General features: G+C 41.5%; 1 protein-coding gene across 2 annotated transcripts in view; it reads left to right on the top strand.

Annotated features, from left to right (window-relative positions):
* THSD4 (thrombospondin type 1 domain containing 4) overlaps positions 1-27,216 on the top strand; it is a 669,170-nt gene that overhangs the window by 556,493 nt on the left and 85,461 nt on the right. For both annotated transcript variants that reach the window (XM_055536867.1, XM_055536866.1), the window contains one exon: positions 5,690-5,894. In XM_055536867.1, coding sequence (XP_055392842.1) covers positions 5,690-5,894 — 205 coding nt within the window. The remainder of the gene's footprint in view (positions 1-5,689; positions 5,895-27,216) is intronic.

The following is a 27,216-nucleotide window of genomic DNA, read 5'->3' on the forward strand; positions in this document are numbered from 1 at the left end:
AACATGTAAAATTTTCCAACATGTTGCAAAAATCACTGGAAAAGTAAAAGGATATCTGATGGCTGTCCAGTCACCTTTGTAACAACAAGAAATATCTCTTTTGAATGACAGTACGTGACGAGCAGGAAAAAAGAAAGAGATGAAATAAAGATAGACCAAAGACCAGAGGCTTGTTAAGTCCATTTTCACTTGGTACTATTGGAGCAGTAAGGATGCAAAGGAACCACATAAGGTGCCTTACGTTTTTGGTGAACTTGGCCTTTTCTTAGCCCTTCAGACTTCTCTGAATTTCTCTGAACGAAGAAGAGAATATCTACAACGGAGAAGTAATAGAAAGTGCTATAGAAATAGGAGTGAGTCTGAGCACTTATATGTGATGGGATTTACCTGAAAATGGATGGATTCCAGATAAAACCAAGTCTGTAAAGACAATGATAAACCCAGTGTTTTCTGAGAAGCCACCCTATCACAGCATCCTGCTAAATGCCTTCCGTGTTTACTTCATTCAATTTTCACAACTGTGCTAGGAGGTGCCACCCCCGTCACAGATAAACTGAGGCTCAGAATGGCTAATTGACGCATCCAATGATGCAGCATCCTAAGTGGAGACGCAGCACAAGACCTAGCTCTAGCGGACTCCAGGGTCACCTTCTGAGCCCACTGCACTTGGGTGGTGCCTCTGAAGAGTTTAGAGACGTGTTGCTGTGTTTGGTCGCTCAGTTGCTCTTTTGTGACCCCCATGCACTATAGCTGCCAGTCTTCTCTGTCTATGGGATTTCACAGGCATGAATACTAGAGTGGGTTGCCATTTCCTTCCCCAGGGGATCTTCCCAACCCAGGGATCAAACCCTCATCTCCTGCATTGGCAGGCAGATTATCTCTGAGTCACCAGGAAAGTCCATTAGAGGCATAAACCAGCACTATTAAGTCATGCCCATCAGAGACCAGTTGACCAGACTTCTGATATGCAAAACCAGAATTCACTCCAGATTCATTTTTGAGCACTGTCCCGTGTAGGTCTGGATGATGATAGAAATGTTCAGCACCAAGCCCAGAGAGAAGCAACCCATCCAGCATCACATGTACGTTAGGGACTGAGCCAGGACTGTGCTTCAGGTTGCCTGATTCCCAGTACAATATTCTTTCTCTCATGCCGAACTGCTTTTCCTGGTAAATGGCGTCAGCTCCCCTTATCAATTTACCCAGCCATGTTTTGGAGGAGAATACTAGATGCTTTAAAGAAAGTAACACAGCACACAAGTCCAGACATGTGATAAACTTTTGTAGACATACACCAAAAAAAAGTGCAGGTTAAAAAAATGCCAAAATCCAAATGAAGTTTATTACTGAGTTAATATACTGATATGCATGATATACATGGTTTTGACAATGTGAGATATTGTTCTCAAGGGAGGCTGGGTGATGGGGTCACTGAAATGCTCTGCACTCTTTTTATAGCTTTTTGTGAGTCTTAATTGAAAAGTTAAAACAATAAGAAGGTAATGTGATAGGAAGATGGGCCAAAATATTTATTCACTTACTGTGTGTATAGTGTTCAAATAGTCCGTGTGTGAGAGATACATGATGTGTTTGATACTCCATAATGTTGAAAGAGGAGAGTACCAGAGTCACTCCTGGACCAAGCTCTCACTGTCGCTGTAGTAACACTGCCTTGAACTTCCTCCTCTACATCTAGGTCACTGCCACCATCCACTCCTTCAATAATGCTCGAACCCTCCGTGTGACCTCTGATCCTTTGAAGGGGGACAGTTTTTGCATAATAGTTATAAGCATGGGCTCTGGCTTCAGATCCAGCCCCACCACTTATTAGCAGAATGGCCTTGAGTCAGTTACCTAATCTGTCTCTTAAGTCCTATTTTCCTAGTTTTTCAGCAGTAGTATAGATTGCTTTTAAGAGTAAAGGAGAAAACTGTATATTCAGAGGACCTGGAATATGACAAAGACTGTAAATGTTAGGTATGACAAGACTGAGGAGGAGGGGGAAGAAGAAGAGGAGGACGACAAATGGAGCTCCCTTCCTCCTTACAAAGACCTGTCCATTTTGCTTCCTAAGCATCTCTGAAATCCTCTTCCTGCCATCACTATTCCCCTAGTTCAGACTGGGATATTGCCACATTCTCCAGACTTATCTGCCCCATTGATAACTATCAGCTTTCTAAAAGAGAGTTGATCTGACTCAGCATGACACAGAGGATGCAGGGACTCCTCATTGCCTATTAGCATGTCATTTTCTGCATGTGTGTCTTATTCCCCCAGTTAGAGTCAAATTCCCATAGGCAGGACCTGTGTCAGATTCAGCCTGGCATTTCCCAGATGGCCCTCCTGGTGCAGTCACTCAACAACATCAGTGATAAAATGCGTGTTTACATGTTTCGATCTTGCCATAAATGATCCTTCTTGCTTTTCAGATTCTAGCCCAAAGGTCACTTCCTTAGCCATGCCCTTCCTGGACTCCAAGTTCAAATTTTCTCTCTTTATATCATCAGATACTCATCATAGCCCTATGCAGGAGAACGGACAATTGTCAAATAGGTAATTTGCCAGTGGTCACAGTGTTAAAAATAAAAATGTTAAAAGCATGTCCTCCACCCAGTTCATGTTATGGGATTGTCCTTCCTGTTTTGTGACCTGCATGTAAGACATTTAACACCTCCATGGCAATCCAGTCTTTCAGAGGCCCTGGGTGGCCCCTAGAACCCTAGAAGTGTGCTCTGTTAGCCCCCTGACACTCCTCAAAGAAGGTTCACACACACACACACACACACACACACCCCTTCTTCTGACTTCTCTTTTAAGGAGTAAACCCTGGGCACTCAGAGTCCAGAGATGGGTTCTGGGAAGGCAGGATGTTATCTTCAGTTCTTGCCATCTCTTGTGCCACCACATGCTTCTCTGAAGGCATCCCCCAGACCAGGAAAAACTGCTGTAGCTCTCCCTCTCCACGTCTAGACTTATCAGGAGTGTCTGTGCTGTATAGGAAATCCGGTGGGGGATCCATTGCACTGTGCAGAACATTTTAATATCGTGTCTGATTTACAAGATAGAATGCTTTTTTGTCTGTGTCTGGGTTGTCTGAAGCAATCTATGGCTGTATAATTTCTTTGTATTTGTCCCACTCTAACTGGGCTGGAGGCTGAGGATTCACACAGTGTCAGCCCCCATCTTCAAAAGCTCTCATTCTTTCCTGAAATAGCCCATATACCCCATTGACAAGAGAAAAACTCACTAGACTGCCTCTTCTCCCCACTCTAAGACCCACTCCTAGCTACAGCCAAGGTTATCGTCTGAACAAAATCTGAGGGTGGCCCTCACCTTCTTCAGACACCCAGTAGTTGTTGATACAATAGAATAAAACTCCGATTCTTCACCCTGGCAAAAAAGATCCTTAAGAAACTGAGCTGAATTCTCCAGCATCCTTTGATCCCTCCTAGCAAACCTACACTTCAACTATGTCTGTCTATGAGCATGTTTCCTGATTCCTCAGTGTTTTTTCCTACTTCTGTGTCTTGGTACCCATTCTTTAATTTACCTGGAGTACCCCAAGAGAATGAGCTCCATCTGGGAGAAGTTGAGTCCAGGGGTAGCAAGAACGGATCACGGTTGGGGGAAGGAAGGAGAGTTAGATATTTCTAGGGCAGGGAGTGAGTGCTGCCAGCTTCTCTGTTCATCTCCCCATCAGCAACCATCAGAGGCATCTCCTTCATTCAGTTAGCATCTTTCTTTAGCAAAGTGGGATCTACTTGCCCAAACTTTTTCTGATTGTGGGTTTTTGTTTGTTTGCTTGCTTATTTAAAAGCAAAGAGAACCCAGAGCAGGGGTGCAGGGTAGAAACCACGCACGGAAAGCATTTTCCTTATTTTTCTGCTACAATGTGCGTGGGGTGAGAGCAAGAACTATTTGAGGGAGGAGAAATACATAGGAAACATGGCATTTTGAAAGGTTAATGGGATGTGTAGGAACATACTGAGATGATGTTCTGCTATTGTCAGAAATAATGTTTTACAGAGAAGCTATTTGTGAAGAAAGACCAGTTATCATTGAAGGACTAATGTGCACGCAGGAATATGGAAGTAATAATGCCGATGTACAGTGCCTGCAGAGAGATGTCAGTCAAAACACGAAGCAGGCATTGGGCTGGGGGAGAATGAACACCTTTTGATTTGCCTCTGTCTATAAGATTGGACCTGTAGGAACCACATGAACAGATTGTTTAACAAAATCCAAGGTGGACTTTGAATGGTTTGCTGACCACTTTGCCCCTGCAGTGGGGTTTGATGACTGCTCTTAGAATTCCAGAACCATCACAACCCTGTGATTCAGCAAATGTCTCTCAAGTTGTAGAGTACCATTCTAATTTCAAGTATCATTTCTTATCCCCTGAACCTGGTGAAATAAATACTGTTGTCCCGATATTTCATTGTCCAAACTGCAATCAGCTCACTTCTGTCTGCCTGCAGATCTGTGACAGAAACTTCTCTGTGCAGACCACACACCCTGACTTTAAATTCAGGATACATGAATGTGAGCCCTATGGAATCAGTGGTGGGAAGGATTCTGTGGAAATCATTCCATTCTGTCCTAAGGTTTAATTGCCCTAAGAGATACATGAATAGGGAGGGAAAAGATAAAGCAAAAAGATCCTGGGATGGATAATGGGAAGACTCTTCATGGTAGGAAATGCAAGAAGGTCAGATTTCCTTTAAACCCTGATGGGAGACTGCCTCTACAGACAGTATCCTGTTATTTAGGTGCATATTATCCAGTTTACTGATGTTTCTGTCAGTTGCTTTCCTCTACCTTTCTGCTCTGGGAAAAATGCTTTGGAAGAGCCAATCAGAAGTCCTACTGCTCCATGTTTCAGAGACACAGAGACCAGCGGGGATCCAGATCTTAACCAATTTGATTTAATTTTCTAAGAAACAGGGCCTGAGAACACTACTTTTGGGGGGTTCTTGGCTAAGTGTTTCTATTGTCCGTCATTTAGAACAGAAGATGTGCGGACAGACCCCAGTTTTAGGTGCAGTGCTTATCATGGTCCCCAAATCTTCCAATGTGGGATGGGTTTCCTGGACAACTTCAGTGTCTAACCTGTGTAAATGAATGTCCAACCCCCACATCCTCCTTGTTCACTTTCCCTGTGTTTCTTTTCTCTTGATCATTTACTACCACCAGATGTGCTTGTTTTACTTACTTGTTTACTACAGTGGCTCAGACTGTAAAGAATTTGCCTGCAATGCAGGAGACCCGAGTTTGATCCCTGAGTTGGGAAGCTCCCCTAGAGAAGGAAATGGCAACCCACTCCAGTATTCTTGCCTGGAGAGTCCCACGGACAGAGGAGCCTGGTGGGATATAGTCCGTGGGGTCACAAAGAGTTGGACTGACTGAGCGACTAACACTTTCAGTTTACTCTCTGTGACCCCCACCTCGCTGCTACAATGTACATTTCGCACATACCTAGAAAAGAAGTTCTTTGCCCAGAGTAGGTGCTAGTAAAATTCTTTTGAGTCAAAGGCAGGAGGAACTTGCTCATCTCCAGGAGCTGGATGGGGGCAGGAACACAGTCAGTTCAAGACCCACCAATAGATCCTCAGTGGTCCCCTGTCCCCTTCATCCCTGGGACTCTCCTGACATATGCTACAAGAGTCTCTTGTTTTGCACCTCTTTGCAGAGCATTGGCTGTGATGACTACCTAGGCTCCGACAAAGTTGTGGACAAATGCGGGGTGTGCGGAGGCGATAACACAGGCTGCCAGGTCGTGTCGGGTGTGTTTAAGCACGCCCTCACCAGCCTGGGCTACCACCGAGTTGTGGAGATTCCCCAAGGAGCCACAAAAATCAACATCACCGAGATGCACAAGAGCAACAACTATTTGGGTAAGCCTGGCTTTTTCCCAGAGGAAACCATCTGTTGTTCTCAGATGCTTCATTCCTTCCAGGATGGTGACACGGCAGTGTCCAGAGGTCCGTGGACACTTAGAAGGTGTCCCTGGAGAATGCCAAAGTACCACCTTGTGTCCCCTTGAAATGAGACAGAGAAAGTAAGAAGGTCTTTCTTAGAAGGAGATGTTTAAACCAGCCTTTGTTCCTTCCAAGAGAAATAATGTTGCAAAATTGAGAAGGGTCTACTTTGTTTCTCTGAAATGAGGGAAGGTCTTTGAAAAGCCTGGCGATCCGCCCGTCTTTTTCTGTTGGAATTTCAGGGGGACCGGGCAGTCGATCATCCTGTCCAGACTCTCACTCTGCAGGGATCTAAGGCAAAGGCCATTTTCCTCTTCTTTCTGCTTCATCAGGCTGGGGCAACAGTATGTGTGCGTCTTCACGACAGCTGCAGAACCTCTCAATGATCATTTGGGGCAATATCATCAATACTGGGAGACCATTTTTAACCCATCTTCCCACAAATGGAGATATTTGTTGAGTCTTCCTTCTGGGTTTCTGGCTGATTTTATGCTAAGCAAATCAGGTCCTGCAAGTTAATTTTTAGCAATTCTAATTCAAACATGGACTAATCAGTTAACCAAATAGTATAAGGAAAGCAATTTTGTAATATACTTTTTTTATTCTTTAATTAGTTGTGTAACAGGAATTTAAATAGCACAGACTATTTGCCAGACATTCTTGGTGCTTTACAGGCATTAATTCATTGAACCCTCTCAAAGCCCCGGAGGATAGGAGCTTTTCCCCTCCCCATTTCATACACAAGAACACAGGCACAGGACACTTATGTAATTTGACAAAGTTGCAGCAAGGAAGAGGTAGAGTGGGGATTCGAATCCAGGCAGTCTGTCTCCAAGCATCTACCAAGTAATAATACCCATAAGCAGTTTTGGTTCACCAGGCAGTAGTCACTGGCTGCAGCAACTGAGAGAGCATGAATTTTACAAATTTCAAATGCCACGATCACCCCAGAAGATAACTCCAAACCTGAGACCTCCAGATACTGCAGCTTGTCCTTCTCCACTGGGGCAAATGCATCTAAAATTAGCTTCCTTTGGTTATATTGCTGGGAGGAGGAAGGGATGGCAAATGGGATTCGGAAATAAATCCAATTAAAGTGGAAAAACTGTTACATTTGCTCTGGCAAACCCAGAAGCCACCAAAGTAGCAATAAGCCTAGGTTCCCCCCTTGAGCAGTTTGTTGCATTATTTTTATTTGCAAAAAAAATAGTCTTTTTTTCTTCTTTCTTTCATACTATTAAAAGAACACATCTTCATAAATATTCTGTTCCTAGAATGGAAAACGTTCTTCAAGGGATTATTTTAAGTGTGATTGTGTTCAAATGCACCAACAAACAATGCCACTTTTTGTGAACTTGTGTAGTTTTTAGTGCTTTCCCTGAATCAAATTAGTTCTAACCAGTATGTGGTTTTTAAGCTGTGCCTTCTGAAGTTAAAATAGTTAACCTGGGAGAATATCCACCAGCTGTCTGAATGGAAGCTACTCTCAGAGTCCCAGTGTTTTCATCTAGAATCTTGCTCTTATAAGTATTCATGAGAAGCCATAGGATAACAAATATTCAGGACCCCACAGAGCCCCTGGGACTTGTTAGCAGTTGACAAATGTTCAATCTATTTTGTCTCAGAGAGCTTGTCAGTATGTCCAAGCTTCATGGAAACAAATTCTGTGAAAGTGAAAGTCGCTCAGTCATCTCCGACTCTCTGCAACCCCATGGACCTTACAGTCCATGAAATTCTCCAGGCCAGAATACTGGAGTGGGTGGCCTTTTTCTTCCCAACCCAGGGATCGAACCCAGGTCTCCCGCATTGCAGGTGGATTCTTCACCAGCTGAGCCACAAGAGAAGCTCAAGAATACTGGAGTGGGTAGCCTATCCCTTCTCCAGGAGATCTTCCTGACCCAGGAATCAAACCTGGGTCTCCTGCATTGCAGGTGGATTCTTTGCCAACTGAGCCACAGTAATTCCCTAAAAAAGATGAAGAGAAGGCAGAGGAGGATGTGAGTACCCAGAATCAGTGGAAGAGTGATTCAGAAAATCAAGTACAACTTCCTACGGCCAGTGATCAGTGGGGTGTGTGAGAAATCCAGCCCATGGCAGTGTTACATGATGCCACATGGGCAGAGTGGGAGAGCAGAGACAGAAGGGCAGATGGGAGTGAAAGAAGTTTCCAGAGGTGATGAACAGGGGCTGTGTTTATGGCACTTAAGCATCACTTAGTACATAGCTGCATCACTCAAGAGGCTCTTTTGTTTTCTTCTTTCCTTTTTATTGAGATTTAATTTGCCTTCCATAAAATTAATTCTTTTAAAATGCGCAATGGATGGGATGGTCTTTTTCTCATCACAGGTGTTCTCTTAATCTATTCCACTTATTCTACTAAATTTCCTGTTCTGTGAAGTCTGTATATTTTAAAAGTTAAATTGCATGCAATTGTTTGAGATTATGTGTAAGCTATTAGAGCACAGGTCTGTCTAGCTATTTTTGAATTTTTCAAAGATTATATTTCACAATTCACATTTTCAAACATTGAAACATCTTTCAAAGAGTTATATGGTAAGGTTCTCCACAATTTTCCGAGTAATGATGTTTTGTTTTGTTTTGTTTTTTGGTGACTTCTACCTGTGTAAACTGTATTTTGTACAAAAATTTGACTTGACGCACAAAATTGAGTAGGCTGTCTGCATACATTTGTTCTGCAGAGAAGGCAACTTAGAGGAAAGGAATAGATCAGATGCTTTTAAAAATTGCACAACTTTAACAAGCTTTTTTTAGTTGCCCTATTGTTTTCCTGAATAGCCTGTAGTTATTTGTAATAAAAATCAGACATGCCTCGTGAAATACTTGGAATTTTTTAAATGACTGACTCTCCAAACTTGATAGAGATAGAAACTAGATTTCCATGAAAACAGAAGGACCTGCATTATTAGTGCTGAAGAAGAGGGTTTAATCACCTCGTTTTCAAAGGGTTTTTGAAAACCCACAATATTTAAATGACTTATTCTAAGCTGTTTGCTGAGTTAATAATAGTAATTGTACTATATGTATAGTACTTTAGTCGTCAAGTGTTTTTCCATGTATGGTCTTCTGACTTTTAAAACTGGGCATTCTTTACTTTGCTTGCTTCACAAAAGATGAAGTTACAGTTATTGAATTATTATTGAATTGCGATGTGAAAGGTGAAATTTAAAACTCAAAAACTTTGGAGAAATGTCTATTCAGGTCTTCTGTCTATTTTTCAATCGGGTCTTTTGGTTTTCTTAATATTGAGTTGTATGAGCTAGTAATATACTTTGGATATTAATCCCTTATTGATCATATCATTTGCAAATATTTTTAATCGGTTGTCTTTTTGTTTCCTTGATGGTTTTCTTTGCTGTGCAAAAGCTTTTATGTTTAATTAGGTCCCGTTTGTTTATTATTGTTTTTGTTTCTTTTGCCTTAGGAGACAGATTCAAAAAATATTACTAGCATTTGAGTCAAAGTGTTCTGCCTATGTTTTCTTTTAGGAGTTTTATGGTTCCCGGTCTTAAAGGTCTTTAATCCATTTTGAGTTTACTTTTGCATATGGTGTGAGAAAATATTCTAGTTTCATTCTTTTACACAGTTGTCTTTTTGAAGAGACTGTCTTTTCCACCATTGTGTATTCTTGTCTCTTTTGTCATAGATTTTGCTGTTGTTGTTGTTGTTCAGCCGCTAAGTAGTGTCCGACTCTTTGTGACCCCGTGGACTGCGGCAAGCCAGGCTTCCCTGTCCTTCAATATCTCCTAGAGTTTTTTTAGACTCATGTCCATTGAATCAGTGATGCCATCCAACCATCTCATCCTTTGTCGTGCCCTTCTCTTCCTGTCTTCAATTTTTCCCAGCATCAGAGTCTTTTCTAGTGAGTCAGCTCTTCGCATCAGGTAGCCAAAGAATTAGAGCTTCAGCTTCAGCATCAGTCCTTCCAGTGATTATTGAGGGTTGGTTGCCTTTAGGATTGACTGGTCTGATCTCCTTGCTGTCCAAGGGACTCTCAATATCTTCTCCAGCACCACAATTTGAAAGCATCAATTCTTCGGTGCTCAGCCTTCTTTATGGTCCAGTTCACATCTGTACATGACTACTGGAAAAACCATAGCTTTGACTAGACAGACCTTTGTTGGCAAAGTGATGTCTCTGCTTTTTAATACGCTGTCAAGGTTTGTCATAGCTTTTCTTCTAAGGACAAGCATCTTTTAATTTCATGGTTACAGTCATCATCCGCAGTGATTTTGGAGCCCAAGAAAACAAAGTCTGTCATTCTTTCCCGTATTTTCCCCCATGTATTTGCCATGAAGTGATGGGACCAAATCCCATGATCTTTGTTTTTTAAATGTCGAGTTTTAAGCCAGCTTTTTCACTCTCCTCTTTCACTTTCATCAAGAGATGGCCTCTTTAGTTCCTCGTCACTTTCTGCCATTAGTGTGGTGTCGTCTTCATATCTGAGCTTATTGATATTTCTCCTGGCAGTCTTGATTCCAGTTTGAGCTTCATCCAGCTTGGCATTTCACATGATGTACTCTGCATATAAGTTGAATAAGCAGGGTGACAATATAAAGCTTTGACATACTCCATTCCCAATTTTTGAACCAGTCCATTGTTCCAGTCTGTTGAACCATGTCTGGTTCTAACTGTTGCTTCTTGACCTGCATACAGGTTTCTCAGGAGGCAAGTAAGGTGATCTGGTATTCCCATCTCTAAGAATTTTCCACAGCTTGTTTGATCCACACAGGCAAAGGCTTTAGTGTAGTCAGTGAAGCAGAAGTACATGTTTTTCTGGAATTACCTTGCTTTTTCTATGATCCAATGATGCTGGCAATTTGATCTCTGATTCCTGTATTTAGAAAAATACAGCTTATGCATCTGGAATTTCTTGGCTCATGTACTGTTAAAGCCTAGCTCGAAGGATTTTGAACATTACCTTGCTAGCTTGTGAAATGAGTGCAATTGTGCAGTCGTTTGAACATTCTTTGGCATTACCTTTCTTTGGGATTGCAATGAAATTGACCTTTTCCAGTCCTGTGGCCACTGTTGAGTTTTCCAAATTTGCTGGCATATTGAGTGCAGCACTATCAAAGCATCATCTTTTAGGATTTGAAACAGATCAACTGGAATTCCATCACCTCCACTACCTTGTTTGTAGGGATGTTTCCTCAGGCCCACCTGACTTCACATTCCAGGATGTCTAGCTCTAGGTGAGTGATCACACCATCGTGGTTATCTGGGTCATGAAGATCTTTTTTGTATAGTTCTTCTGTGTATTCTTGCCACCTCTTTTTAATATCTTCTGCTTCTATTAGGTCCAAAATATTTCTGTCCTTTATTGTGCCCATCTTTGCTTGAAATGTTCCCTTGGTATCTCTAGTTTTCTTGAGGAGATCTCTAGTCTTTCCCATTCTTTTGTTTTTTTCTATTTCTTTGCATTGTTCGCTTAAGAAGGCTTTCTTATCTCTCCTTGCTGTTTTTTGGAACTCTGCATTCAGATGGATATATCTTTGCTTTTCTCCTTTGCCTTTTGCTTCTGTTCTTTTCTCAGCTAATTGTAAGGCCTTCTCAGACAACTGTTTTGCCTTTTTTCATTTCTTTTTCTTGGGGATGGTTTTGATCACCACCTCCTATATAATGTTACGAACCTCTGTCCATAGTTCTTCAGGTACTCTGTCTATCAGATCCAATCTCTTGAATTTATTTGTCACTTCCACTGTATAATCATAAGGAATTTGATTTAGGTCATACCTGAATGGCCTACTGGTTTTCCCTACTTTCCTCAATTATAGGGAAAAAATAAGTGGTTACCAGTGGAGAGAGGGAAGGGGAAGGGCCAAGATGGGGTAAGGGATCAAGAGATACAAACTACTATGTATAAAATAAATAAGCAACAAGGGTATCTTGTACACACAGGGAATATAGCCAGTATTTTATGGTAACCTTATATGGAGTATAGTCATAAAAATATTGAATCACTATTGAACATTTAGAACTTATATAATGTTGTAAATCAACTATATTTCAATTAAAAAAAATTGAAAACATCACAAAAGGGATTTCCCTGGCAGTCCAGGGAAATTAAGATTAAGATAAAGATAAAATTAAAATTAAGATTAAGATATCATGCTCCTGTTGCAGGGGGTATGGGTTTGATCCCTGATCAGAAAACTAAGCTTCTGTATGCCTCATGGTGTGACCAAAAAACTTCACAGAAGAAAGAGTCTTATATATCAAAAACTTTGGCTGATACATAAATGATGGTGCATTCAACCTGACTGAGTTTATGGCTAATGTTGGTTTGGTCATCAAGAACTGGACCTGTAGGACTCAGATTCTGAAGCCTGCTTCCTGGCCCTGTTCCTGCCGTAACTTGCAAGGGGTACTGGCCCATGTGCAGCTGGGAGTACAGGCCAGCTCAGCATCTCAAGATGCTTACTATTTCTCTGAACAAAGCTGGAGGAATCATAACCTTTAATGACACACAGATTTCAGGAGATGGGATGTTTATCTGTCTTATTTTAGGTTGGAAACCAATGAAGTTCTACAGAATTGAGCTCCACTTTTCAGTGTTTATTTGAATTTTTCACATGGTCCAAAATATAAACTAGCTGGTGGATTACAGATTCCTAGATCTTGTTTTTTGTTTTTTTGTTTTATCCATGAAAAATACTTTAGAAGCAATGTATCTATAGTAAGCTATGTAGTCTCCTTTTCCACTTGAGTTATTCTGAACCCTGCTCTTTGGAAATAAAAAGTTAAATCTAATTTTATTTAAATGATTGACATTTTACATTACTTGCCTCTTCCTTAATAAGATGTTGTGAAATTATTTTAGCTGAAATATCAAAGTTTGGCATAGTTCAGCCAGCTCAGTTTACTAATGTCATTATGTAACAGTTAAGAAATCAGACATAAAAGCATACCAAGCAAAAATTGATTCTACAGGACATGTTCTATCTGCCAACATCTTACATTGTCTTAGAGTCTTAGAAGGGATATTTTTTTGAAGATTTATAAGCTTTTAAAAATAAATTGCCAATATCTTTACTTTTAAGCATGTTTTCTTAAAAGTTTTAAAACAGTGAAAGTAGGGGTCAGCAAAAAAATGTCAAGTATCATGGATCATCTGTAACTTGCACATCTTTGTTTAATTTATTAGTTGAGCAGCTTTCAACGTGGGAAAGACTAGAGTATGTAAATAATGTGATACATCACCTTTGCATGACACCTATGTCAGCTTTATATGACAGTTAACCTCAAAGAATTACTCATATACATTGTAAAAGTTTTGAATAATACACATGGCATAGGGCAAAAAGATGAAATTCCTTCTCCATGCCAATCTCACCCTTGATCCACTGGTTTCAAGTGTAAAGATGGAGATGAAGGACCACTCTTAACAGTTTAGTATATACCCTCCAGACCTCTGTGGAAGTGCAAATAAATATATATTTTCTAAAATTGATATTATATATGCCTTCTTCATATTTTAATGTTATACCATGATATCTTTTCTTATCAATACATATAAAGCTAATTCATTATATTTTTAATGAAGAGCATTCCGTACAATAGATGCAACCTAATTTATTTCAGAATTTTCCTACTGAGGGATGTTTAGACTACCTCCAGCTCTAATATTGCAAATAATGCTTTTTTTTTTTTTTAAACTTTACATAACTGTATTAGTTTTGCCAAATATCAAAATGAATCCGCCACAGGTATACATGTGTTCCCCATCCTGAACCCTCCTCCCTCCTCCCTCCCCATACCCTCCCTCTGGGTCGTCCCAGTGCACCAGCCCCAAGCATCCAGTATCATGCATCGAACCTGGACTGGCAACTCGTTTCATACATGATATTTTACATGTTTCAATGCCATTCTCCCAAATCTTCCCACCCTCTCCCTCTCTCACAGAGTCCATAAGACTGTTCTATACATCAGTGTCTCTTTTGCTGTCTCGTACACAGGGTTATTGTTACCATCTTTCTAAATTCCATATATATGCGTTAGTATACTGTATTGGTGTTTTTCTTTCTGGCTTACTTCACTCTGTATAATAGGCTCCAGTTTCATCCACCTCATTAGAACTGATTCAAATGTATTCTTTTTAATGGCTGAATAATACTCCATTGTGGTTCAAGATGACAGACTGAGTGCATGAGTTTTTTTTCCCCTCCTCCCAAGATTTTTCAAAATGATAGTAAAGGAATAAGAGAGGGTGTAACCTATAACCATCCAAAAAATGGGTGGTGGGGTGGGGCGGGGGGCATCTATTACATGATTTTAACAAATTTCTGGAACAGAGTCTCAAAAGTAAGTGGAAGAGAGTTCACTAACAGAGCAGAGGAAGTCACAGCCTAGGTAGCAGAGGGAACTGTGATGGGGGGCGGGGTGCTGACCTGCATGTAGAGCCCCATGAGCCTGTGAATCTGGGAGACAGCAAGTAAATGAAGGGTGGGAGGGGAGAATGGGGTGGCAAAACAAGGAAATAGTGAAAAACCCTGTTATGTGAACAGGCATGCCAGCACACACATTTTGGATACCCTGGCATCCAAAAGGGCATGGGCAGGAGACTTGGTGCTCCCAGACCTCAGTATTCATTCTGGAATGAGAAGAGGGGCTGCTTAGGGACTGGTGCCCCATCTCCTAGAACGTGGCCTATTAACAAGCTTGGCCAATGTGTACAGAGTTCTCAGACAGCCTTCCCACGGCTTTTGTCTTTAATATCAATGGATAATTGAAAATAACATAAATGGACACCTTTTAAAACCCCATAGCATGAAAATCTAAGATAAATACCTGAAAAAGATGTTTTAGAAGAAAACAGCAAATTTTTGGAGAAGAAAATTGAAGAAAGCTTCTCTAACATGTAATGCTTTCATGGATATCCTAATATATGTGTCATTTCATATTACATGAATATTTCTGTAGGATAGACCCCTAGAAATAGAATTTGTAGATCAAATAGAATGAACGTTTAAAACTGTGAAAGATAAAGCAATATTCCTCTCCAGATTTACTTGTATTAAGTTATACCCCACCAAAAGTTCACGAAAGAACCCTTTCTCTACATCTTTACCAACATTGAATATTATGAACATACTTAATTTTTAGGGCTTCCCTGATGACTCAGTCTTAAAGAATCCACCTGCCAATGCAGGAGACATGGGTTCGATCCCTGGGTCAGGACGATCCCCTGGAAAAGGCAGTGGCAACCCCCTCCAGTATTCTTGCTTGGGAAATCTCATGAACAGAAAAGCATGGGCGGGCTACAGTCCATGAACTTGCAAAGAGTCGGACACAACTTAATGACCAAACAACACTCAATTTTTAGTATATATTTTTAATTTCCATTTCCCTGACCACTCGTTTTTGTTATTTGTACTCTGATGGATTTCCTATGAATTGTTTGTAGTTTTCTTGCTGATTTTAAGAATTCATATATGTTACGAGTAATAACCATTCTCTTCGTGTATGTTTATTAGTCTTTATCTTGTGTTTCAACTCTGTGTATGGTATCAGTTGTTGTTGTTGTTGTTTGGTCACTAAGTCCTGTCCAACTATTTGCAACCCCAGGGCTGCAGCACGCCAGGCTTCCCTGTCCTTCACCATCTCCTGGAGCTTGATCAAACGCATGTTGGTTAAGTCAGTGATGCCATCCAACCATCTCATCCTCTGTCGTCCCCTTCTCCTGTCTTCAATCTCTCCCAGCACCAGGGTCTTTTCTAATGAGTCAGCTCTTCTCATCAGGTGGCCAAAGTATTGGAGCTTCAACTTCAGCATCAGTCTTTCCAATAAATATTCAGGACTGATTTCCTTTAGGGTTGACTGGTTTGATCTCCTTGCTGTCCAAGGGACTGTCAAGAGTCTTCTCCAACATCACAGTTCAAAAGCATCAGTTCTTTAGCGCTCAGCCTTCTTTATGGTACAACTCTCACATCCATACATGACTACTGGAAAAACCATAGCCTTGACTAGATGGACCTTTGTTGGCAAAGTAATGTCTCTGCTTTTTAATATGCTGTCTATTTGGTCATAGCTTTTCTTCCAAGGAGCAAGCGTCTTTTAATTTAATGGCAGCAGTCACCATCTGCAGTGATTTTGGAGCCCAAGAAAATAAAGTCTGTCACCGTTTCCATTGTTTTCCCATCCATTTGCCATGAAGTGATGGGACCAGATGCCATGATCTTAGTTTTCTGAATGTTGATATTTAAGCCAGCTTTTTCACTGTCCTCTTTCACCTTCATCAAGAGGCTCTTTTGTTCTTTGCTTTCTGCCATAAGCATGTTGTCATGATATCAGTTATTCTGTGGAGAAAATTTTAGTCTATTTTCAGCCAAATCGATCAATCATCTTTTTATGGCCAGTGGATTTTGTCTTACACAGGAAGACCTGTCCACCTCCAACATTATAAACTATTCTCTAATATTTTCTCCTGTTACCTTTAGATTAATTTTTTATATTTAAATGTTTACTCCATCTGGAATTAATTTGGGGTTTAGTGTGAGGTTGGGATCTGTCTTTTTCCAAATAGATAGACAGTGGTCCCAACACTGCTGTTTAAATTGCCCTCAGTAATTTGAAAGGACACATCTGCCATTATTAAATTAAAACACCTGTAGATATACCTGTGAATTCTCAGCTCAGGTCTGTTGATCTATTTGTCTCTTCCTGCTGTACTGCCGTATCTTTTCCATTGCTGTAATTTCATGTTTTACATTTTTGTAGGTCAACTCTCTGTCTCCTTCCAAGCGCTTTGTGTTTTCCTACATTTTCTTGGGTCTTCTTGTACATTTGTTCTACATACATTTTATAAATCAATTTGTCAAAATCTATAAAACTTCTGTTGAGACTTTAATTGAAAGTGCAATAAACTTATGAACTAATTTGAAGAAGAATTTGTCTTCACAATATTGACTTTTTTGATTCAGGTACATAGTATATCTGCCCCTTTTATATTCTTTTTTTAATGTCTTTTTCTAGACTTTGCTTATGCTTTATAGGTTTATTCCTAGGCAATTTTATAGTTTTTGCTAATATGGGATATGATCTTTATTTCCATTACATTTCCAATTAGTCATGAGAGTGCGTATTAAATCAGTTTATTTTATGTATTTATTTTATACCTGTATACTTTGCTAGACTCTTCACAATTTTCAAAGTCTTTCAATTATTTAATGTGAATTTTCTAGGTGGAAAATCATGATATCTATAAATAATATTAATGCTATCTTCCCTTGAATTACTCTACCTCCTATTTCTTTCCTATGTTGTTGCACTTAGAGACTTAGACCTCTAAAAATTTGGGGGATAGTCATACTTATGGAGGACTTCTTTATCATGTTTCTGACAATGAGAATGTGTCTAATAGATGTTTGCTAAAGATTCTGATGGATATCTCTTATCAAAGTAAGAATTTTCTTTAAGTAACTAACTTTTAAGAACTTACATTGTAACTTGCCTTGTATTTTTGGTGTTTTGGTTTTTTCTACAGTGTCTGTAGACACTGTACAGGATCCCTTTGCAACCCCATGGACTGTAGCACACCAGGCTCCTCTGTCCATGGAATTCTCTAGGCAAGAACATAAGAAGAGCCATGCCCTCCTCCAGAGGATCTTCCTGACCCAGGGATCAAACCTGGGTCTCCTGCATTACAAGCAGATTCTTTACTGTCTATGCCACAAGGGATACCTTGTCAACTTATATTTATCAAGTTAATGAATATTTGCTTATTATAGATACATTGTGAGTCCTTGATGGCTCAGATGGTAAAGAATCTGCCTGCAGTGCATGAGACCTGGGTTTGATCCCTGGGTTGGGAAGATCCCCTGGAGGAAGGCATGGCAACCAACTCCAATATTCTTGCCTGGAGAATTCCGTGGACAGAAGAGCCTGGCAGGCTACAGTCCATAGGAATGCAAAGAACATAACTGAAGCAACTTTGCTCATGGACAAGTGGTGACAGAGAGTAGATCCAGAACCACTATCTCTTGTTGTTGTTCAGTTACTAAGTTGTGTCCAACTCTTTGCAATCCCATGGACTGCAGCACACCAGGCTTCTCTGTCCTTCAGTATCTCCTGGGGTTTGCCCAAACTCATGTCCATTGAGTTGGTAATGCCATCCAACTATCTCATCCTCTGTTGTCTGCTTCTCCTCCTCTTCTACCTCAATTTTTCCCAGCATCAGGGTCTTTTCCACTGAGTCCATTCTTTGCATCAGGTGGCCAAAATACTGGAGCTTCTGCTTCAGCAACAGTCCTTCCAGTGAACATTCAGAGTTGATTTTCCTTAGGATTGACTGACTTGATCTCCTTGCTGTCCAAGGGACCCTCAAGGTTCTTCTCCAGCACCACAGTTCGAAAGCATCAACTTTTCAGTGCTCAGCCTTCTTTATGGTCCTATTCTCACATCCATACATGACTACTGGAAAAACCACAGCTTTGACTATATGGGCTTTTGTCCCCAAAGTGATGTCTCTGCTTTTTAATATGCTGTCTAGGTTTGTCATAGCTTTTCTTCCAAGGAGCAAGTGACTTTCAATTTCATGGCTGCATTTACCATCTGCATGATTTTGGAGCCCAAGAAAATAAAATGCCACTGTTTCCACTTTTTCCTTATCTGTCTCTTAGAGTTATGTAAGGATTCAATAGGATAATAAACATAAAGCATCCGGCATGGCAAGAGCTTAATTCATGTTTTCCTTTAATTCATATTTTCCCTTCCTTATCCCAAGGTTCCAGTATTTATCAATGACTGCTTAATAAAACTCTTCTTTTTCTTGTAACAGCTAAATAGAAAACAGCCTTCTCTTTCACCCACTGCCTGAAGCCTCTAGGATTATGTTGACTCAAGTGTAAAACTGTGTACCTTTCTCCTTAGACATCAAAAGCCTACCTGATTTAACTTAATCGTTCTAGTTGAGTGTCCTTCTGCCCTCCCCGTCAGCTGTCTCTCTAGGAGTAATTCCTTCTTCCCAACAGAACAGAAACAGAAACATCAGTGAACATGTGTGTTCAACATCACCCCTGTGATGCTCTCATTCTAATCATAAAATGATTTCTGTTAAGCCCACAGACAATAGAAAGCAAACATGGATACCAAGGGGAGAAAGGGATAAGCATATACTCACTGCTGTATATAACATAAACAATAGGGACTTACTGTATAGCACAGGGAACTATAGTCAGTATTTGGTAGCAACCTATAAGGAAAAAGCGCTTCCCTGATGGCTCAGATGGTAAAGAATCCGCCTGCAATGTGGGAGACCTGGGTTGGATCCCTGGGTGAGGAAAATCCCCTGGAGAAGGAAATGGCAACCCACTCTAGTATTCTTGCCTGGAGAATTCCATGGATAGAGGAGCCTGGTGGGCTACAGTACATGGGGTTGCAGAGAGTCGGACACGACTGAGCAACTTTCACTTTCACTATAAGGGAAAAGGCTCTGGAAAAAAAAGCCTTTTCCAAAGGCTTCTTATTATGTGTGTGTGTATAACTGAATCACTTTGCTATATACCTGAAACTAACACATCTTTGTAAATCAACTATACTCCAATAAAAAGAAGAGAAAATGGTTTCTTTGCTGGATAATCTTAGAATCACATATTTACTCCCTGAACCTCCACCTCAGACTGCATCCAGTGCTTTGAGTGATATTTCTCTGCTCTTGTTCCTATGTCACCCTCAGCTTTTTATATTTTATTTTTTGGCCACACCTCATGGTATGTGATAACCTAGCTCCCCAACCAGGGGTCAAGCCCACTCTCCCTGCATTGGAAGCACAGAGTCTTAACCACTGGACCACCAGGGAAGTCCCTGTCATCTCCAGTTCTTGACTTTGTCTTCCATTCAGTTCAGCCTTGGACTGAAATTGCCCTTTGCAGAGCTACCATTTCTGACTGGGCTGCTTTTGGACAAGTTTGTTAATGTTTCTGATATTCCATTTCCTCACAAGTAAAACAAAGAAATGGGCCCAAATGGGATGTATGTAAAATACCCAGCATCTTAGAGGTACTTGGTAACTGTTTGTTTTTTCATTTCCCTAAGTTAGTGGTTCTCACTCTGGCTGCACACTGGAGTCACAGGAGGTATAGATTTGAGGTCTGTTTGAAATATGTCAATGCCTTGTTCTCACCTGCAGATCTAGTACATCTGGGGCACAATGTGGGTATCAGGATTTTTAAGCTCCTACATGATGCCAGTGTCCTTTCAGGGTAAAAGACCATTTCCCTATCCAGTGGGTCTCAACTGGGGGGCTAGGTTGCTCCCACCCCCATACCCATACATGCAGTAATATCTGGAGACATCTTTTTTTGTCTGTGCTGGGTCTTTTTTGTTGCATGTGGCGCCTTTAGTTGCAGAGAGTGGGGGCTTCTCGTTGCAGTGCTTCTCTTGTTGCAGAAAACAGGCTCCAGGGCGTGCAGGCTTCAGTAGTTGTTGCAGCACTTGGGCTCAGAAGTTGCAGCTCACAGGCTCTAGAGCATGGGCTCAGTAATTGTGGTGCATGCGCTTAATTGCTTCACAGCATATGGGATCTTCCCAGACCCAGGATCGAACCCATGTCCCCTGCATTGCAAGGTGGATTCTTAATCACTGGACCACCAGGGAAACCCTGGAGACGTCTTTGATTGTTACAACTTGAGTAAGGTTGGAGGTTGCTACTGACTTCTGGTGAAGAGAGGCCAGGGATGCTGCTAAGCATCCTATAGTGCAAGGAGAGGCCCACAGCAAAGAATTATCCAGCCCCAAATGTGAACAGTGCTGAGATGAGAAACCCTGACCAATGTGATCCCTAAGATCCCTTTGATCCTGAAGTTTCATGAGTCCTTTCTTTCAGAATGTTGTCTTAATAATAAATGTCTAAGGTGCTGTTGGAAAGACTGTTCTATCTACCATTATGTTTGCATTTGTCAGTTCACTCTGAATTCTTAGTTCCCATCCCAAACCCCTTCCTTCAGTTTACCTTCAATCTTTCACTCAGTCAGTTGGCTGCCGGGCCCTGGGTTACATCCCCAGCAGGAGAAATTCCAGCTTAGTGCACCTTCCTACAGTCTGCCTTTCTGGCATTTGCAGTCCTTGCTTACTTTCTTAATACATGGCAGAAGAATAAAAGACAGATAGGTTAAAAGAAAAGCAAAAAGAGATTTTTCCTTTGGATTCCCATAAGACTTTGATCACATCTCCAGTTTGGCACTCACCATATTATTTTATTGTAATTTATCTGTTTATATGTCTGTGTTCTCCCTGTATACTCCTTGAAGACAGACAGTCCAAGCTTAGACATTCCTTCCCTGGAGTACCCTCCTGGTGCCAGCAGCTGGGACAAATCTCTTATGCTGTGCAGCCCATTTTGGGGGTCTATGCTCAGGCACCCTTAACCCACCTTAATCACACCTATGATCACCATTATGGTGATCACACCTTAGACCACCTTCATGACCTCACATATGACAGGGGTCCCCAACCTCTGGGATCTGTTGCCTAAGAATCTGAACTGGAGCTGATGTGATAATAATAGAAGTAAAGTCCCCAGTAAATATAATGTGTTGGAATTATGCCAAAACCATCCCCCCCAACTTTGACACCAAAGTCTTTGACTGTGTGGATCACAACAAACTATGGAAAAGTCTTAAAGAGATGGGAATACCAGACCACCTGACCTGCCTCCTGGGAAATCTGTAGGCAGGTCAAGAAGCAAAAGTTAGAACCAGACATGGAACAACAGACTGGTTCCAAATTGGGAAAGGAGTAGGTCAAGGCTGTATATTATCACCCTGCTTATTTAACTTATATGCAGAGTACATCATGCAAAATGCCAGGCTGGATGAAGCACATGCTGGAATCAAGATTGTCAGGAGAAATATCAATAACCTCAGATATGCAGATGACACCACCCTTACAGCAGAAAGTGAAGAAGAACTAAAAAACCTCTTGATGAAAGTGAAAGAGGAGAGTGAAAAAGTTGGCTTAAAACTCAACATTTAGGAAACTAAGATCAAGGTATCTGATCCCATCACTTCAGGCAAACAGATGGGGAAACAACTGAAACAGTGAAAGACTTTATTTTTCGGGGCTCCAAAATCACTGCAGATGGTGATTGCAGCCATGAAATTAAAAGACGCTTGCTCCTTCGAAGAAAAATTATGACCAACCTGGACAGCATATTAAAAAGCAGAGACATTACTTTGCCAACAAAGGTCTGTCTAGTCAGAGCTATGGTTTTTCCAGTGGTCATGTGTGGATGTGAAAGTTGGACTATAAAGAAAATTGAACACTGAAGAATTGATGCTTTTGAACTGTGGTGTTGGAGAAGACTCTGGAGACTTATCCTTAGACTGCAAGGAGATCCAACCAGTCCATCCTAAAGGAGATCAGTCCTGAGTGTTTATTGGAAGGACTGATGCTGAAGCTGAAACTCCAATACCTTGGCCACCTGATGCAAAGAACTGACTCATTGGAAAAGACCCCGATGCTGGGAAAGATCGAAGGCTGGAGGAGAAGGGGATGACAGAGGATGAGATGGTTGGATGGCATCACTGACTCTAGGTACATAAGTTTGAGTAAGCTCTGGGAGATGGTGAAGGACAGGGAAGCCTGGCGTGCTGCAGTCCGTGGGGTCGCAAAGAGTCAGACACAACTGAGCAACTGAACTGATCCCCCTGACCTCATCCATGGAAAAATTGTCTTCCATGAAACCAGTCCTTGGTAGCAAAAAGATTGGAGACCGCTGGAATGGTACTGGAGTCCCGTGTTACTTGTCAACTATAAGAATCCTGGGCCTGCCTCCTGCGTGTGATTCAGCACTTACGGGGTGATTGGCTGGGCACGGGTCCTACTAGCATCTGCATTTAGCGCCCAGGACACTGAGCTCAGCCTGGTGGAGGGACCTGCCAAGAGAAACAGTTTGTGAGTGGTGGAGTCAGGTGTCAAGTCCAGGCTCAGTCTTTGTTCATGACCCACATTCTGTGTATGTGCCCATGGACACTGGCAAGAAAAATGTGACTGGGGAGTGGGGAGGACCTATGCCCTTCTCCCTCCCCCGCTCCCCTATGAGAAGAAAGATATATTCTAATCCCTCATAGCCTTTTGTCCCCTCCACACTGTTCCATCCCTACCCAACTATTACTTCAAACCTCAAACCTTATTGACATCATCTGGTCTACCTTCATATTGGAAATTCTTAGGCTAGCTTGCCAGAGTTCTATCTTAGTCACTAGACTTTCACCATCCACCTCAACAGAGTTCTTCTGAAACTAGCACCTAAAGGAACGTCCAGCTCTTAAGCAGTGTTGAACATTTTGGAGAAATAAAGCATTGTGTAGCTTTTTTCCCTTTTTAAAAAAAATTGTGGTAAAATATATATAAACATAAAATTTATTGTTTTAACAATTTTAATACTTCGGGGGTATTAAGTACATAAAAGTTCATACAGAACTTTTTCATCATCCCCAAAACTATACCTAATAAATAATAATTCCCCATTTGCCCCCATTTCAAGCCCCTGGTAACCTCTACTTTCTGGCTCATGAATCTTAGAAATTCTACTTTCTGTCTCATGAATTTTCCCATTCTAGGTACCTCATACAAGTGGAGTCACAGACTGTCTGTCCTTTTGTGTCTGGATTATTTCACTTAGCATCATGTTGTCAAGGTTCATCCATGTTGCAGCATGTGTCAGAAATTTATTCCTTTTTAAGTAGTTACCACACCTTTTCATCCACCCATCTGTTGATGAACAGCTGGGTCCTTTCCACATTTTGGCTATTGTGAATGATGCTATTGTGTTTAGTCCCCACTTTCATTTCTTTTGGGTATATACTAAGGAAGAGAACTGCAGTATCATATGGTAATCCTGTGTTTAACGTTTTAAGGAGCTGCACAATTGTTTGCCACAGTGGCTGCACCCTTTTCTATTCTCACCAGCAACACATGAGAGTCTCAGTTTCTCCACTTCCTCACCAACATTTCAAGTATGTGTTTTTTTTTTTTTTTACGTGTGTTTTTAAAAGAGTATTTAAGCAGAGAGAAACATGGACTGCTCTCAAGCATTAGGAAAGGATGCTGAGATGGGCTTTATGACCTCTTTCAGTTACCTGTTATAAGTAGTGGCAGCCCCAGGTAACGTCTGAATGATGTCCTGGCCCATGGCTGGATGTTCCTCATCTATACTGGCACAAGAGAAGGTGGTCTTCGAACATTTGGATTTATATTTGGACTCAGTTCTTGCCTTCTCTTTGGCAGCAGGCTTTTATGATTCCTGTCCAAAAACCAAACCCTTACCAAAGATCCCATGCCAGAGAGACTGTGGAAAGATGCTGTTATTTGTTTGAGCACTCCTGGACTTAATTTTGCATTACGTACTTTCCACCTGGTGTCTGACAGCATGCTTCCCTTTGATTTAGGAAAGCTCTGATGTCCTTGCATCGGTTTACATAAGCTTTCTTGTAACTTTTATAGTCTCTCTGCCTTGAAAAGCTTTCAGAGACACTGGAACCAAGTGAAATCCATCCTGCTCCACCTCCTTATGCTCCTTGTGTTTTCACATTATCTACTTTTACTGTCTGGAAATGTAAGACTAAATTTGCCTGTTTGTACTTGGATTTGCCTTTTCTTTTGTGGGGAAGAATTAAGCTGTGATTTGTTTTTGCTTTTAATTGTATCATCTGTCTCAGGCATATGCAAAGCACCCACACCTGCTTTTTTGCACCTAATGGGATTCTTTCTTGAAATGCAGGAAACAGCTGTTGAGGGGCTGGCTCTTAGATTTTTATGAAAGTGGTTTGACAGCCCTGTCTCTGCAGGGAGAATGACATTCTCTCCCAGCAGCACCTCCAAACAGCATCTTCAGCAGAGCTGCTAATCACTTCCAGGTCTTATACCTGGATTAGGGTAATGGCTCAGAACCCATTATCTGTGCATCCTGCATGGACAGAGCCATCCTCAATCTACCCACTCTAACCCGCTTGGAAGTGCCTCTGAGCTTCCCCTCTTTGAATCAAAGTCTGGCTTTTGAGGGTATGTTAGATCACTGCTCTTCCACATTAGAGAATTAATATAAGTTAAGCCTCAAGAAGACATTTCTAAAGCTTAAACTACATTTAATAAATATAGTTGACTTCAGGAAAGAAAGTGACAGCCAAGACAAAGAGTAACTTCCAGAATTTCTTAACCAGCAGCTGGGGCTGCCCACGCTTTTCTGCTCTGTGGTCAATGCTCTTTTCTGGAGGTCCTCTGTTCTCTCAAGAGCTAAAGCTTCAGAAATGGGAAATCTGCCTTCTAGGACGGGCCCCCTCTTCCCTCCAGGAGAAACTGAGCACGCTTCTCTCATTAAGCAGAACTGCAGTCCGATTCTGCTCTACCTTTACACATTTCATTCTTGCTAATAAACCCCTGAGGGTTGAGCTTTGAAGACCCTCTGCTTTTCTCCTGCTAGGGGTGGGCTGCCTTTGCTAGCTATCATCCAGCTATTTTAGCCAAGCTTCAACAGCTCTTAGAACTTTCTGCATCTCCTAATTCTACTGGATCCTTTTCCTAAGCCAGACATTATTCCTTGAATTATAATCATACAGATGTCAGAGTGGGAGAAGTACACAGCTTCTGTCTGAATTAAGTTGATATTCATGTTCCTAAGAAAGTATACATAGCCCCTACTCCTCCAGCTTCTTTCGTCACCCTGATATTTATTTTGCTTTGGGGGCAAAATTTGTCTCCTTATCTCCTCAGTATTTATTCTTCTCTTAATCTAGTAATTCTTTAATCTGATTAAGTAAAACATTGCTCTTATTGTGACTTGATATTCATTGCAGCTGCCCTGTGCAATACCTTGCAGAGATATGAAGTTGTGATCCCTACCCCCGGAATGTGCATGCACGTTAAGTCCCTTCAGTCATGTCCAACTCTTTGCAATACGATGGACTGAAGCCCACCAGGCTCCTCTGTCCATAGCATTTTCCAGGCAAGAATACTGGAGTGGGTTGCCATGCCTTTCTCCAGAGGATCTTCCCAACCCAGGCGTTGAATCCTCATCTCTTATGTCTGATGCATTGACTTGGGCAGACAGGTTCTTTACTGCTAGCGCCACCTGGGAAGCCCCATTTACAGTCTGAGACTTCTTTGAAGATTTTTGAGACTCAGCACTATGAGAGTGCAAAGGATGGAGAAATTATTTCTAACAGGATAAACTGAGGAGGAACATGGGGAGATGGCATTTAAACTGGGTTTTTAGGGCAGGGGTTGGCAAACTTTGGGGCTGAAAGTGTCATTTAGTAAGTATTTTAGGTTCTGCAAGACTTTTGGTCTCAGCTAGAACTACTTTGCCATCATAGTGAGAAAGCAGCCATGGACAATATGTAAATGAGTGGCTGTGGCTATGTTCAAAGAAAACTTGATTTACAAAAAAGACGGTAACCAAATTTGGTCTCCCTGCTGTAGTTTGCCAACCCCTGTGTTATAGGATAGATAGGGCTTTATCATGGGCTTCCCTGGTGGCTCAGACAATAAAGAATCTGCCTGCAATGAGGAAGACCTGGGTTCAGTCCCTGGGTTGGGAAGATCCCCTGGAGGAAGGCATGGCAACCCACTCCAGTATTCTTGCTTGGAGAATTCCCATGGACAGAGGAGCCTGGTGGGCTGCAGTCCATGGAGTTACAAAGAACAACTAAGCACAGCACAGGGTTTTATCAAAAGAAATAGGGGAAAGAACATTTCAGTCCAAAGCATGAGCTAAGGTTCAGAGAAGGTAATACGACGCATGTCTGGACATAGTATAAGTAAGTAAGGATGGCCTTGAATTTGAGGCTGTAATTGTAGGCTAAGGCCAGACCATGGAAGCCCTTTCATCCCAGACTCCATCTGTTGGATGAATCTTTGGGCAGATCTCAGCCACTGAAGATGTAGGGCTGGAAAAGGGTTGTGACAGAATCATGCCTCACTTTAAAGGCATTTTTTGGCAGTAGTAGGGAAGGAGGTGGAGAAGGCAATGGCACCCCACTCCAGTACTCTTGCCTGGAAAATCCCATGGATGGAGGAGCCTGGTAGGCTGCAGGCCATGGGGTCGCTAGGAGTTGGACACAACTAAGCAACTTCACTTTCACTTTTCACTTTCATGCATTGGAGAAGGAAATGGCAACCCACTCCAGTGTTCTTGCCTGGAGAATCCCAGGGACGGGGGAGCCTGGTGGGCTGCCATCTATGGGGTCATACAGAGTCGGACACAACTGAAGTGACTTAGCAG

Source organism: Bubalus kerabau, chromosome 10, assembly GCF_029407905.1.
Source record: "Bubalus kerabau isolate K-KA32 ecotype Philippines breed swamp buffalo chromosome 10, PCC_UOA_SB_1v2, whole genome shotgun sequence".
Classification (NCBI taxonomy): Eukaryota; Metazoa; Chordata; class Mammalia; order Artiodactyla; family Bovidae; genus Bubalus; species Bubalus kerabau.